The sequence below is a fragment of the Mauremys reevesii genome, linkage group 2, assembly GCF_016161935.1.
Source record: "Mauremys reevesii isolate NIE-2019 linkage group 2, ASM1616193v1, whole genome shotgun sequence".
In the NCBI taxonomy this organism is placed as follows: Eukaryota; Metazoa; Chordata; order Testudines; family Geoemydidae; genus Mauremys; species Mauremys reevesii.
In genome coordinates this window covers 270,967,523-270,981,271 of record NC_052624.1, presented here as the reverse complement: position 1 = coordinate 270,981,271, position 13,749 = coordinate 270,967,523, and the positions used below count along the sequence as shown (strand labels likewise).

Below are 13,749 nucleotides of genomic sequence, written 5' to 3'. Positions count from 1 at the left end.
ACGAAGTGGGTATTCACCCACGAAAGCTCATGCTCCAATATGCCTGTTAGTCTATAAGGTGTCACAGGACTCTTTGTTGCTTTTACAGATCCAGACTAACATGGCTACCCCTCTGATACTTGTCTGCCTTAAGTGAAATTTTGTTTTGCTTCTCAACAATAAGTACTATATTTAGGACCTCAAGTATCATACAGTAGTTAATAGTGTAACTAAAAATTAATTTGTAACAAACTCAGCTATTGTAACTTTTTGGTTTATTTTATTGCTGAAATGTACATTGCACAGTGTATTCTTACATTTCATGAAACTGGTTCAACACTAACAGTACAGAATGTATGGGCATCAATAAAACAGACAAATTAGCCTTACTCTGAACAGGCTAATTTTATTTTTTATGAATTAACATAATTTTAATCTACCTTAAAATGAACTGCGATCAAAAACCATAATTACTCAAAGTGACATTACATTTAAAAGAATTTAAAGCACAAGCTGGAATACATACAAATGTCAACTGGACATGAAGTGATAAACATTCAAACAGTATTCAAAACTGTCACAGACACTACAGGCCCAGTATGCACATTTGTATTCTATGCTCTGCAACTCTTTTCAAGACCAGAAAGAAATAAGGGATTCAAAGCAACTGTATACATAAAAGCAGCATTCTGAAGAATTTGATTTCAAAATACCTACAATTTATTACTTACAGTAAACTATGAGTACAATATATTATGCAGCAGACTTCCACAAATCCTCAATTCTCATCTGTCCAAAGTGGCTACAATACTCAACTTGCAGACTCTCTGCATTTTCAGCAGGAAGGAAATTCTATATCAGGCAAAATCCCAAAAGATTACAGATCTTTAGTTCCTTAACATCTGAACATCCTGAACAAGACTTGTCTGAATTTAGGACATGTGGGAGCCTATCTTGTGATTAAATGAAACAAATGCTTCATCAATAGACTTCAAATGAATGCTACATGAAATGTTGAATATAATTTTTCACATGCAGTATACATGCAACAGAATTTAGTTAATCTGAGAAACTTCTGTATTTACACCACAGTCTGCGTATTACAAGAGTGCAAATGAAAGTACATTCTTTATTTCTTATTATTTAGACTCTTCAATTCGATTTCTTTTTTGTACAAATGTGCACAGTGTTACTTTATAAAATCACATCACTGCGGATGATGATTGTTTTACATTGTGTCCCTCGCTTACATCTAATTAAAAAAAATACACTCTGTTTACATAGGTCAAAATCTAGTATCTTACCTTAAAAAACAAAAAGTGAAAACTAAAAACTAAGGTGACAACGAGTTCTACTAATGCTGTTGACTCTGGTCTGATCAGGATGATACGTTGCAGCAGTAACAATCACAACGGAATGCTGTAGGTAAGAGGTTGTTTCGTCATCCACTAACAGCTGTGATTGCACTGTCAAACTGAAAAAAAGGTCTGAATTACCTTTCTGAGTTTTGTGAATGCTTCCTGAAAGTCTTGATGTGTCATCTCATAGGTCTAAATAGCTGAAATTTCTCTGGAAATGTGCTATTTCACGCCTTTAAAGATAGTTTAAAGGAACATTGTACTTAAGTTTAAAAATCTAGAAGCCCTACATTTTGCAGCAAGTGTGGAAATTGCCAAGGACAGTTAACATATTGACTAGCTTCCTAATAAATTTATAACAAGAGTTATTAGTTTATTACACTATTCATCTCAGCCCTGACCCATTCAAAGACATATTACATTCAAAACCATATATTTAAATATTGAGAATGTAAGTTGATTACATTTATTGCTTCAGAAAAATCCAGCTAGACCTAGACTACAAAGCTCACTGCTCATAGCACTAGACTATCAGAACTTTTCATTTTTATGCACAGAATTTCACAATGGGTCATGAAGACAACATTGTCAATCATCATCAAGGGCCAAGCAACTTACTGTACAGTACAGTTTTATGTACCGAGCTAACAAAAAGTTAGGTTCTGTGTATCTATTTGAAATTTATACTCAGGTATCTAAACCTATGGAAGTTAGCACATCGGTTTTCAATAGTCACAGGAAGACTTGTCAAATGCAACAAAAATGTATACAGATATAATTGCAAAATGCTTTTGCTTGAAAACACATCTAAATATATAACTTTCAAGAGGATTCATCGACAGTTTTCTTTCAATTTGCAAAATATCATTAAAAACCTATTTTACTAAACTACACAGAGCAACATATCATATAATCTTCTGTGTGATAATTTCACAAATGAACTAGTATTTAAAGTACTTATCCATTTAAAATGCCCTCAGTTTGTTGCTATACTAAATATATATTTATTTGTTGTAATTCAGACAGCAAAATACTACTGCATTTTCAAAAGCATAGTCTGTAAACTATACACATAAGACATGAAAAATATTGCACAAGTCAGAGCTCCAAGAGGAGGGATTTACATTTCTCAAGCAGAACATTGCAACTTTTGGCAGGAAACAGCACGTGTGCTGGATTTCTAAAAAGCACATTATGTTAATCATTCACCAGGAACAATATTTAACAATTGTCTGATCAGTCATATTTATTAGTGAAACTGAACAGGTAAAAGGTTGCCTATTTAATGTATTTCAAAATAATGGAATAAATAGCTACTAGACAGCAACAGTATAGGGAGCTAAGATATTGCTCCACTGATACATGTGGTAACAGTAAGCGCACCAAAAGCACTCTACCGAAATCTGGAAACCTAGGTGGAAGGAAGCCACCAGGCATTGCAGATATAGCCCCCAATTCTAGGAAATTGTATTTCTGTAAACTCATTTTTTAAGTCTCTGAAACACTAGAACACGCTGGCAAAAGAAGAGGAAATATTTTCTTCTGACTTTTAAACCTACTGAAATATGAAAAATGACCGTACGTGAAATAATAAGGTAACATAACAAACCTAACATCAAATATTAGAGAATAGTTAAAAAAAATGAAAGTTTGGTTAAAAATAATTCCTATATGCTGTAGGTCCACCATTTTTCTAAAAAACTATTTACTTAATCTAAATTAACAAAGAACTTGAAAACTCATCTTGGTCTGTTTATTGTACTCTACTCTAAATAATGTCCTGCAGACTTCAGAAGACACTTAATACACACAAAGATCTGGAAACTTCATCTCATAGACTGGAACGGATTGGTAATGAGCGTGTCCAGCAGTAATGGTCATCGTTCCCGAGGGGCTAGGAGGAGGACTGTAAAGAAGGAATGAGAAAAAGCCACACAATTTAAGCTTTCATAAAAATATACCTATGTAATCTGTTATTGCTTTTAACTTCATAGAGTACCTGCTTGGAAATTTGATATTAAATTTCTTTCCAGCCTTACTGTATCCTTTCCCTACATTTCTAATGAAGCCAAATTATAATGGCTGATTTTTATTTGTATCTTTGCCTGAATCACCAGTTTTGTTGATGTCAACGTAACTATCAAGATAGGGCTTTTGATATACAATATTACTTCAAATGCAGAATACATGTGCATGGCACTTCACAATACATAGATTGCTAGCTAATTCCTAGAGCACATGCAACAAAGGGAAAATTCAACATTTTTGTAAGTATGACATATATATAAAATACAAATATAAAAATACTCCAGCGCTGTGTTGCCAATATATATTTTCACATCTTTCAGCAAATATTTTTCAAACTTACGCCCAATTCTATCCATAGCTATATACCGTATTTTCCGGCATATAAGACGACTTTTTATACTAAAAAACAACCCCCAAAAATCGGGGGTCGTCTTATACGCCGGGTATAAACAGCGGGCAGCCCAGAGCCCTCTGATTCCCGGCCGCAGCTGGGATTTAAAAGGCTCTGTGCTCCCCGCCGCAGCGGGCAGCCCAGAGCCCTCTGATTCCTGGCCGCGGCTGGGATTTAAAAGGCTCTGGGCTCCCCCCCTCGGAAGGGGGGGTAGTCTTATACGGTGAGTATAGGCCAAAACCTATGTTTTAACTGTAAAATTAGGGGGTCGTCTTATACGCCCAGTCGCCTTATACGCCGGAAAATACGGTAGGTGAAACTTCCTTAGGGACCCAATTAAACCCTAATTAATGGATACAATCCTCATGGAAGACCTTCAATAATTTTAATGGAAAAAAAAACACGTTTTATCCTTAACAGCAATACCTTTAATTATATGGTTTGGATAGAAAACAGGGGTTGATCTTTTTAAAACAAAATATTTGATGGGCTAATTGGCTAATCTTGACACAGGATATTTTTCTCTTAAAAAAATCAGAATAGTAACAAAATCAAATGCTTTGTAAATGAGGCTATTTCAATAAAGTACATGAGACTAGCATCTTAAAGTAGCACAGAATTTTCTGACAATTACCTCTACTTTTAATTAATTCCCTTTTGTGCATAAAACCTTACCGAATGGTGAGCTCCAATATCTGTGCAAGTCTATCATGAAGAAAGTTTGCCTACAAAGAGAAAAACTTTAAATATTTTAATGATATCCTGTAAAACCACTGTACACAGAATGTCTATGAATAAGAAGCCTGGACTGGTTTAGTGGAATATACTCTGAATTTCAGAGTTTGCTTCCTTGTTGCAGCAAGGACTTAGCAACTGGGAGTTTAGTAACAAAACTGAAGTAGATTTTTATTTCTTAAAAGATGAGAAGGGGGGAAAAATGACCCTTCCAGTGAGTTAAAGCATGTTGGCGTGATCCAAAAGTGGCATTTACTTGTAATTCCAGAGTGAAATAATCATGGCTCTGAACCCAGTCACAAAGGCAGCAAAGGTAAAAGTGTGTTTAGTATGCGGGGGGTGGAGGACAAAGGTTTGGTCTACACTAGAGTTAGGTTGACATAAGCTGCCTTACATCAAACTAACTCTGCCAGTGTCTACACTACACTGGTGCTCCACTCTATGTAAGTCACCCACTACATTGACTTAACTCCACCGCTGTGAGAGGCATAGCGCTTAGGTCAATATAGCTGGAGTGTGGGGCACTGACAGCTGCACAGGGCTGACAGCTAGAGTCCCCGACCCCAGTGCTTATAGCCTAAGCTGTCACCCTACCTCCCTTCCCCCCACCCCCATCCTTCCCAGGGGCTGACAGCCAGAGCTGTCAGCCTGGTGTAGGGCTTAATTGCAGCAGAGAGCCTACCAGCACTGAAATTGACAGATTTGTCAGTTTCACAGCTGCTATTATATCACATTTCATCTCCAGCTCCCTTTGTCATCCTTGGGGCAGGAGGCTCCAGCTGTAAGCCCCACACAAGGCTGACAGGTGGCACTGGAGAGGAAATGTGAAATCATAGCAGCCAAAAAACTGACAAGAATGTCAGTCTGCTGGTAGACTTCCTGCTGTGAAACTGAGCCCTGCACAGCTCACAGCTGGGGCTGTTAGCCCCGGGGCAAGGAGCTCCAGCTGTGAGCCCCATGAGGCTGTCAGTGCCCACACATTGCCCCACTTCAGAGGGTGCAAGTACTCTTGGTGAGGACATGCACCATTGGCAGAAGGAGGGCAGCATGGATACCAACAGCTGATTTAATTGCTGCGGTGGTTGTAGGTCCTGGTGTATAACTAGGGTCCCAAGTCACTAAAGCAATACAAATAATAAATAGTAATAATAATAGCTCTGTGAGATGTAGGGGACCCAACCACTCAGGGTATAAGTAATTTTGATTTCCTACACGGATTAAAAATTCAGAGCACAGATGAAGGCAAAAAGGCAACAAGCGTTTTCTTTTAACAGTAAACACTATCATGAACCACCCTTTATCCTCGTGTCTCCATCACCACTTGTATGAAAGCCTTTGAAACAATACAAAATGTACCAAGTACTCACTTTTGTTTCACACTGTGCTGCAATTTCTTCAAAAGGTGCTTTTTGGAACTTTTCAATCACAAGACGCCTCTTTTCTTTCTCCTGCTCTTCAAGTCCAGTATTATCTTTTTAAAAAAATGAAGACAGTTCTAATTTACGCTTATATAGACTTCCTACAATAAGTGAAATGACAATACATTAAGAGGTTTGTATGCCTTCATTTTTTATTATTACTACTTAAAATGAAGACATAAGACTAGAATCTTTTAAATGAATAGTAAAAAGTAGTCACAGCTTAGGCAGACTTATTGAATAAAGTTCCAGTTAGTCAAATTCCCTGTAATAATGGAACATGTACTTGAGAATCAGTGTAAAAAAGTGAACACAACATCATATCCTGTGGTCCCAACTCAGTTCCCACTGAGTCCATCAGTCGGAGTTTTGCCTGAATAGGGACTGCAGGATATGCCCAGTAAGTTATTTGAGCACAGGTGGTCACCACAGATGCAGTGGAATGTGGTCCAAACTCCATCCAGTGGCCACATTCTTGGGTTTATAGTATTAAACTATGCAATCCGTTATCCATCTTTTGCTATCTTCTTGCCCTTATACTTGGGGGAAATAGGTGCTAAGACTTCGTGCAGATTGGTTTTTTCAATATACTTGAATTAGTACCTATCCCCAGTTTTTCAAGTGTACACAAGACCATCAACTCCATATACTATTCACTTTTTTTTTTTAAATAGTCAGCCTAACAAATTTAACCTGAGACTGAAAAGTCAACTTGGACTCCTTTATTTTCATGCATCATAATCAGCAGTAAAGAGTTTGCACACCAAGTTATACCCTCAGTAACACCTTGTTGTCTTGTAAGTATGTTCCAAGTTACACTTTGATATGTTCATGGGCATAGTTTGACTTGCATAATCTTTATTACTGGTGGTGAGGTGTTAGAAGGAAGAACTCAGCTGCAATTTCAGACCCTAGGTTAAGTTTGCTGGGTTGGCAGTTGGAAAACCCCCTTTTTAATTATAAATGGAGCATATCTGACAATGGAACTCCTCTGAAGCCCATAATGCTAATTTCACACACTATACTCAGAGAACTCCCTTTTAGGACGTGACCATTTGTCACTATATTAAAGGTGCTTTACCGATATTTATTTAACTGAAATACACACAGACTAAGGATAAAACTATGTGTGAACTGCTTAAGTGTTTTTCAAGCCTTGACCTAAAGGGAAAGTTCCAGAAACTGTTAAAAATAAGAATTCATTTACCAGCTTTTCAGTAAGTCACACCAGCTATAGGTAAAGAGAAGAGTTCTCTAAGAAATGCTGAAGATCATTTAAGGGGTTTGTGGTTTCAAAACCTGCTATATGATGAAAAACCAATATAGTATTTTAAGTATGCTATGTTAGCAAAGCTTTTTTCTGGCAAATATTTCATGTACTGGAAAAGTGTAAATGTAGTATTGCAATAAATCTCACCAATTGCTTTCTTCAATGCTTCAAAGGTGATTTCTTCAGTATTAACCTAAAGGAAATAAGTGATTTTTAATTAAGTGAAACAACACAAACTGCTGAAGAATAAGTAATTTGTCTATACTCAACTATAATTTCAAAAGGGACTTAAGAGCCAAAATCCCAATGAGCACCTAAGTGCCTGAATCTCTTTTGAAAAATGAGATTTAGGCTCCTCAATCAGTTGGGCATTGCAACATTGAGTGCAACACCTAAATACCTTTTAATGTTTTTAGCCTAACAGAATTTTTATTTAAGAGACAGATTACCGTGAATACATAAAGTAGTCTTATATTTCTTCACCATCGCAATGACTCGCTGTGTGATTACAAATCTTTTGTCTTCTGCATTATATTAATGTTTAGTGAGCCACCTATTTTATTATAGACAGAACTGGTAGTTCCAGCAATACTTATGGTTGCCTGACACTTCATTATTAAGACACATTTTTCAGTTGCCTATACGTTTACAAAATTAACTATTTGTGCTGAAATACCTCAGGTTGATTTATTTATTAATTTAGGTAAATTTCAGCAAAAAGAACTCAACAGCTTCTGGGAATAAGAGTAAGGAAAGATACATTTTACCTAGCACCTTCAGGCTTTGTAACACGGACTTGAAATTTGCCACAGGGTGGCTTGTGTGTCAGTATGTGCTTTTTGCTGCTGGGGAAAAAAACAAAACAAAACAACCCTGCCAAGTTATATGCCTGTGAAAAACTGCAGTTTGCACATGCTCAGTTGAGACTTGTTAGCATTGACAGCTAAATTCTTTTTACATTTTTTTGCCTGAACTGAGCATGTTCCACTGCAGGACTGAGCAGGACTTTCCCTACAATTGCTGTTCTTGGCTGCTATGGGTGGCTATGGAACTGGGCACCTGAACAGAGAAGGAGATTCAGTTCTATGCTCTCAATACTCTCCCTACTGCCACCCAGGCAACATGAAGGAGGAAACTGACTCAAATAGAGAGGACACAAAAGCCTGACCTAGAATTCGGAGAAGGAATGTGGTGAAATACAGAGGAAGGAGCAGACTGGAACAAAGAGCATGGTGTGGTAAGGAAAGACTGGGGCTCGGAACGAGGGAAGTTAGGAAAACTGGGAGCTGGGTGGAGAAGCGGGGAGGCTGAGACTGTGAACCAGTTTAGGGACAGACTGGAGGTGGTGTGGGCACTAGGACCAGCTAGGCAAAGAGAATGGGACATTGAGCTAAGGGCTCTAACCATCCCAAGTTGCACACCTAAAATTAGTGCACATTTTTGACTTTACTTACACATAGGAGTGTGTGAAAAATAGTTAATATTTGTGAAGTACTTAGACACTATGCTGAGAACCCCATACAAAAGCCCACGATGAAGTTAAAATTCTGTATTCAGAGCAGCCTTTGAATAATGTGAAGTAAAAAAAAGATATGGGCAGGTCACTATTTTAATGCGGATGAGACAGAATACTATTCTTTCAATGAGCAACATCCCTCCTGTGCACTGAATGAGGCAGGTGTCCTGTGAAAAATTAGGATGTGATAAGATAATCAAAGACTATCATAATGCATATGCATGGGGGTACAGAGGAAGGAATTAAGGTTGCGCAGACACCCTTAGTTTTTGTATTTCTTAACTATTGAGCTTGAGACCATAATGTTCTTTCAACACATTTAGAATTATACACACAAAAGTTAATAAGAATTCAGGTAGGACATCAACATTTACACCCCTGCTCTAGTGAGGGTGTAAATCAGAGGTAGACAACCTATGGCACGGATGCTGAAGGCGGCACGCGAGCTGATTTTCAGTGGCACTCACAGTGTCCGGGTCCTGGCCACCGGTCCGGGGGGCTCTGCATTTTAAATTTAATTTTAAATGAAGCTTCTTAAACTTTTTAAAAACCTTATTTACTTTACATACAACAATAGTTTAGTTATATATTATAGACTTATAGAAAGAGACCTTCTAAAACGTTAACATGTATTACTGGCATGCAAAACCTTAAATTAGAGTGAATAAATGAAGACTCGGCACACCGCTTCTGAAAGGTTGCCGACCCCTGGTGTAAATGCTGCTTCTCTTTAGCACTCATAGAAAATTAGGAATTAATTACTCTTCATCTTTGTGTTACACATTTCCTGACACACGCTATAAGTAACAGAAACAGCTTACAATTTATGCTTAGCACACTTCTTTTTTTTTTGGAGGGGGTGGCGGTAAATTTCCATGGTCACTGGAAAGTGGAATATCTTTTCAGAACACTTCAGTTAAGAAGTCTAAGATTTGTCCCAACAGTTAGTCATACTGTAGCCTTCCTGCAAGATAAGTAGTCTCAATCCCTGTACCTTATGTCTGTATCTTTTGTTTGATTCTATCAATTCTTTCCTCTGCCTTAAAATACAGTTTATTATACATTCCTGAAAATAGAAAGGACAAGATAAGACTTATTTACGATACACAATGTGTGGAATTTCTCGCTTCCTGTGTTCAGTTCCATTAGTAAGTAGTGGCATCAAGTTACAGATTTGGAGTTGCCTGTATTTTACTCAGTTAAGATGTAATGTCTCATAATATATTACACAGAAATTTAGCATATAATTAGTGTTCCCTCAGTATGTTACACTGGCTGAAAGGTAACTATCTAGACGCTTCATTGAAACAGTAGCCTATATTAATGGTCAAAAATAACTCAAATATTGTAATGTACTTCAGCTTCAATAAACTAGATAATAAAAGACTACTTCTGAAGAGTTACAAAATAAGACATGCAAGACAAAAAATTTTGTGAGAGTTTCTCTGGAAAAGTTTCATTCTGTAGGTTGTCTCTTTATGCAAGAAATACTTCCTAGGATACCTTGTTTTTCCACATACCTTATCCTCTGTGTTGTTGCCAGGCAGAATATCCACCTGAATAGATACAGTATCCACAATGCTCTTCCTTCTGGAGAGTCTATCTTCATCTAGACAAAAATAACATTTTTCATTTTCTGTATCCGTGATATTAAAAGAGAGAAAGCAAATTCATGTTTCCTCACACAGCTGTGGATTTGTTTTTCCCTGCCTCTATAGCCAAGTTCATCTATTTTATCAATAGGATATTTGTAAAAAATATGACAAAGCTGCCTTTTGTATTAGTGATTTTAAAATTCTTTCAAGTGTCACACAAGTTAAGAACTATAACAGCCATGTAATACCATCACATACATTCTACACTTCTAGACTTCAGAATTCAGTTGAATTCTGAAGAGTTGTTTGTAATTTAAAATTCATGTTTTTAGGCCTTAGTTTAGAGATGTCTTGAAACACAAAAGAGCTCTTCCACAGATGGTTCAGATGGATCTTTGCAGAAAGAAACAGTGTGGGAGGAGATATATTTCTTCCCCTGCTTCCACTGATCTGATGAACATAAAAGAGTGTAAGAATGGCCATACTGGGTCAGGCCAAAAGGTCCATCTAGCCCAGTATCCGGTTTTCTGACAGTGGCCAATGCCAGATGCCTCAGAGGGAATGAACAGAACAGGGCAATAATAGAGTGATCCATCCCGTTGTCCAGTCTCAGCTTCTGGGAATTAGAGGCTTAGATACCCCAAGAGCATTGGGCTGCATCATTGACCATCTCGGCTAGTAGCCATTGATGGACCTATTCTGCATGAGTTTATCTAATTTTTGGAACCCAGTTATACTTTTGGCCTTGACAACATACCCGGACAACGAGTTCCACATTTTGACTGTGTGTTGCAGAAGAAGTACTTCTTTGTTTCCTTTAAAACTGCAGCCTATTAATTTAATCGGGAGACTCCTGGTGCTTGTGTTACATGAAGGGGTAAATAACACGTCCATACTCACTTTCTCCACACCATTCATGATTTTAATAGACCTCTATCCTATCCCCCCTTAGTTATCTCTTTTCTAAGATGGACAGTCCTAATCTTTTAAATATTTTATCAGATGGAAGTTGTTCCATACCCCTAAGCATTGGTGATCTTCCTGAAAACATAATCCTGGCCACCATGGATGTAGAAGCTCTTTACACTAATATTCCACATGAGGATGGACTGTCAAGAACAGTATCCCTGATGAGACCACAGCACACCTGGTGGCTGAGCTTTGTGACTTTGTCCTCACCCACAACCATTTCAGATTTGGGGACAACTTATACCTTCAAGTCAGAGGCACTGCTATGGGTACCCACATGACCCCACAGTACACCAACATTTTTATGGCTGACTTCATAGAATCATAGAATATCAGGGTTGGAAGGGACCTCAGGAGGTCATCTAGTCCAACACCCTGCTCAAAGCAGGACCAATCCCCAGACAGGTTTGTTGCCCCAGATCCCTAAATGGCCCCCTTAATGATTGAACTCCCAACCCTGGGTTTAGCAGGCCAATGCTCAAACCACTGAGCTATCCCTCCCAACTTGTGCTACACTGATATCATCACATGGACCCACAGGAAGGAGACCCTTGAAGAATTCCACCTGGATTTCAACAACTTCCACACCATCACCACCGTCAGCCTGGACCAGTCCACACAAGAGATTCACTTCCTGGACACTACAGGGCAAATAAGTGATGGTCACATAAATACCACCCTATACCAGAAACCTACTGACCGCTATACTTACCTACATGCCTCCAGCTTCCATCCAGGACACATCACATGATCAATAGTCTACAGCCAAGCCCTAAGATACAACCGTATTTGCTCCAATCCCTCAGACAGAGACAAACACCTACGAGATCTTTATCAAGCATTCTTAAAACCACAATACTCACCTGGGGAAGTGAGGAAACAGCGAGATGGGTACCCAGAAGTCACCTACTACAGGACAGACCCAACAAGGAAAATAACAGAACGCCCCTGGCCACCACATACAGCCCACAGCTAAAAACGTCTCCAGCACATCATCAACCATCTACAATCTATCCTGGAAAATGATCCCTCACTCTCACAGACCTTGGGAGGAAGGCCAGTCCTCGCTTACAGACAGCCCCCCAACCTGAAACAAATATTCACCAGCAACTACACACACCACACCACAGAAACACTAAGCCAGGAAACAACCCCTGTAACAAACCTCGTTGCCTATTCTGTCCCCATATCTACTCTAGTGACACCATCAGAGGACCCAACCACATAATCAGGGACTGATTCACCTGCACATCTACCAATGTGATATATGCCATCATGTGCCAGCAATGCCCCTCTGCCATGTACACTGGCCAAACTGGACAGTCTCAACGTAAAAGAATAAATGGACACAAATCAGGACATCAGGAATGGTAACATACAAAAGCCAGTAGGAGAACACTTCAATTTTCCTGGACAGTCTATAACAGATTTAAAAGTAACTGTTCTTGAACAAAAAAACTTCAGAAACAGACTCCAAAGAGAAACTGCTGAACTAAAATTCCTTTGCAAATTTAACACCATTAATTTGGGCTTGAATAGGGACTGGGAGTGGCTGGCTCACTACAAAAGCAACTTTCCCTCTCCTGGAATTGACACCTCCTAATCAATTATTGAGAGTGGACTACATCCATCCTGACTGAATTGGTAACAATAAAAAAGGTAATAATTGGAGATGTAGCAATCTCCTAGAACTGAAAGGTCATCAAGTCCAGCCCCCTGCCTTCACTAGCAGGACCAATTTTTGCCCCAGATCCCTAGGTGGCCCCCTCAAGGATTGAACTCACAACCCTGGGTTTAAGCAGGCCAATGCTCAAACCACTGAGCTATCCCTCCCCCTTGTCAACACTGGTTCTCCATTTGTGAGGTAACTCCCTTCTCTTCATGTGTCAGTCTATTTATGCCTGCATCTGTAATTTTCACTCCATGCATCTGAAGAAGTGGGTTTTTTACCCATGAAAATTTATGCCCAACTAAATCTATTAATCTTTAAGGTGCCACCGGACTCCTTGTTTTTCCTAAACATTTTTGTTGCCCTTCTCTCTACCTTTGCCAAGTCTAATATATCTTTTTTGAGATTGGGTGACCAGAACCACACACTGTATTAAAGATTTGGGTGCACCATGTATTTTCAACTGCTGCAGCATATTGAGTAGATGTTTTCAGAGAACTATCCACAATGACTCCAAGATCCCTTCCTTGAGTGGTAATGGCTAATTGAGACCCCATCATTGTGTATATATAGTTGGGATTATGTTTTCCAATGTGCATTACTTCGCACTTATCAACACTGCATTTCATCTGCCATTTTGTTGCCTAGTCACCCAGTTTTGGAAGATCCTTTTGTAACTCTTTACAGTCAGCTTTGGACTTAACTATTTTAAATAATTTTGTATCATCTGCAAACTTTGCCTCCTCACTGTTTATCCCTTTTCCCAGATCATTTGTGAATATGTGGAATAGCACTGGTACCAGCACAGATCCTTGGAGGAC

At 38.6% G+C, this 13,749-nt stretch overlaps 1 protein-coding gene across 5 annotated transcripts in view; it reads right to left on the bottom strand.

Moving 5' to 3' along the window:
* Positions 1 to 242: 242 nt before the first annotated feature.
* EFR3A (EFR3 homolog A) overlaps positions 243 to 13,749 on the bottom strand; it is a 148,388-nt gene continuing 134,881 nt past the window's right edge. For 2 of the 5 annotated variants that reach the window (XM_039524981.1, XM_039524985.1), the window contains 6 exons: positions 10,216 to 10,304; positions 9,690 to 9,761; positions 7,327 to 7,372; positions 5,859 to 5,962; positions 4,432 to 4,481; positions 243 to 3,243 (listed from right to left, as the gene is read on the bottom strand). In XM_039524981.1, the coding sequence (XP_039380915.1) occupies positions 3,138 to 3,243; positions 4,432 to 4,481; positions 5,859 to 5,962; positions 7,327 to 7,372; positions 9,690 to 9,761; positions 10,216 to 10,304 (467 nt within the window). In that variant the 3' untranslated portion in view covers positions 243 to 3,137. The remainder of the gene's footprint in view (positions 3,244 to 4,431; positions 4,482 to 5,858; positions 5,963 to 7,326; positions 7,373 to 9,689; positions 9,762 to 10,215; positions 10,305 to 13,749) is intronic. The other 3 variants (XR_005594154.1, XM_039524982.1, XM_039524984.1) reach the window with 3 other exon arrangements.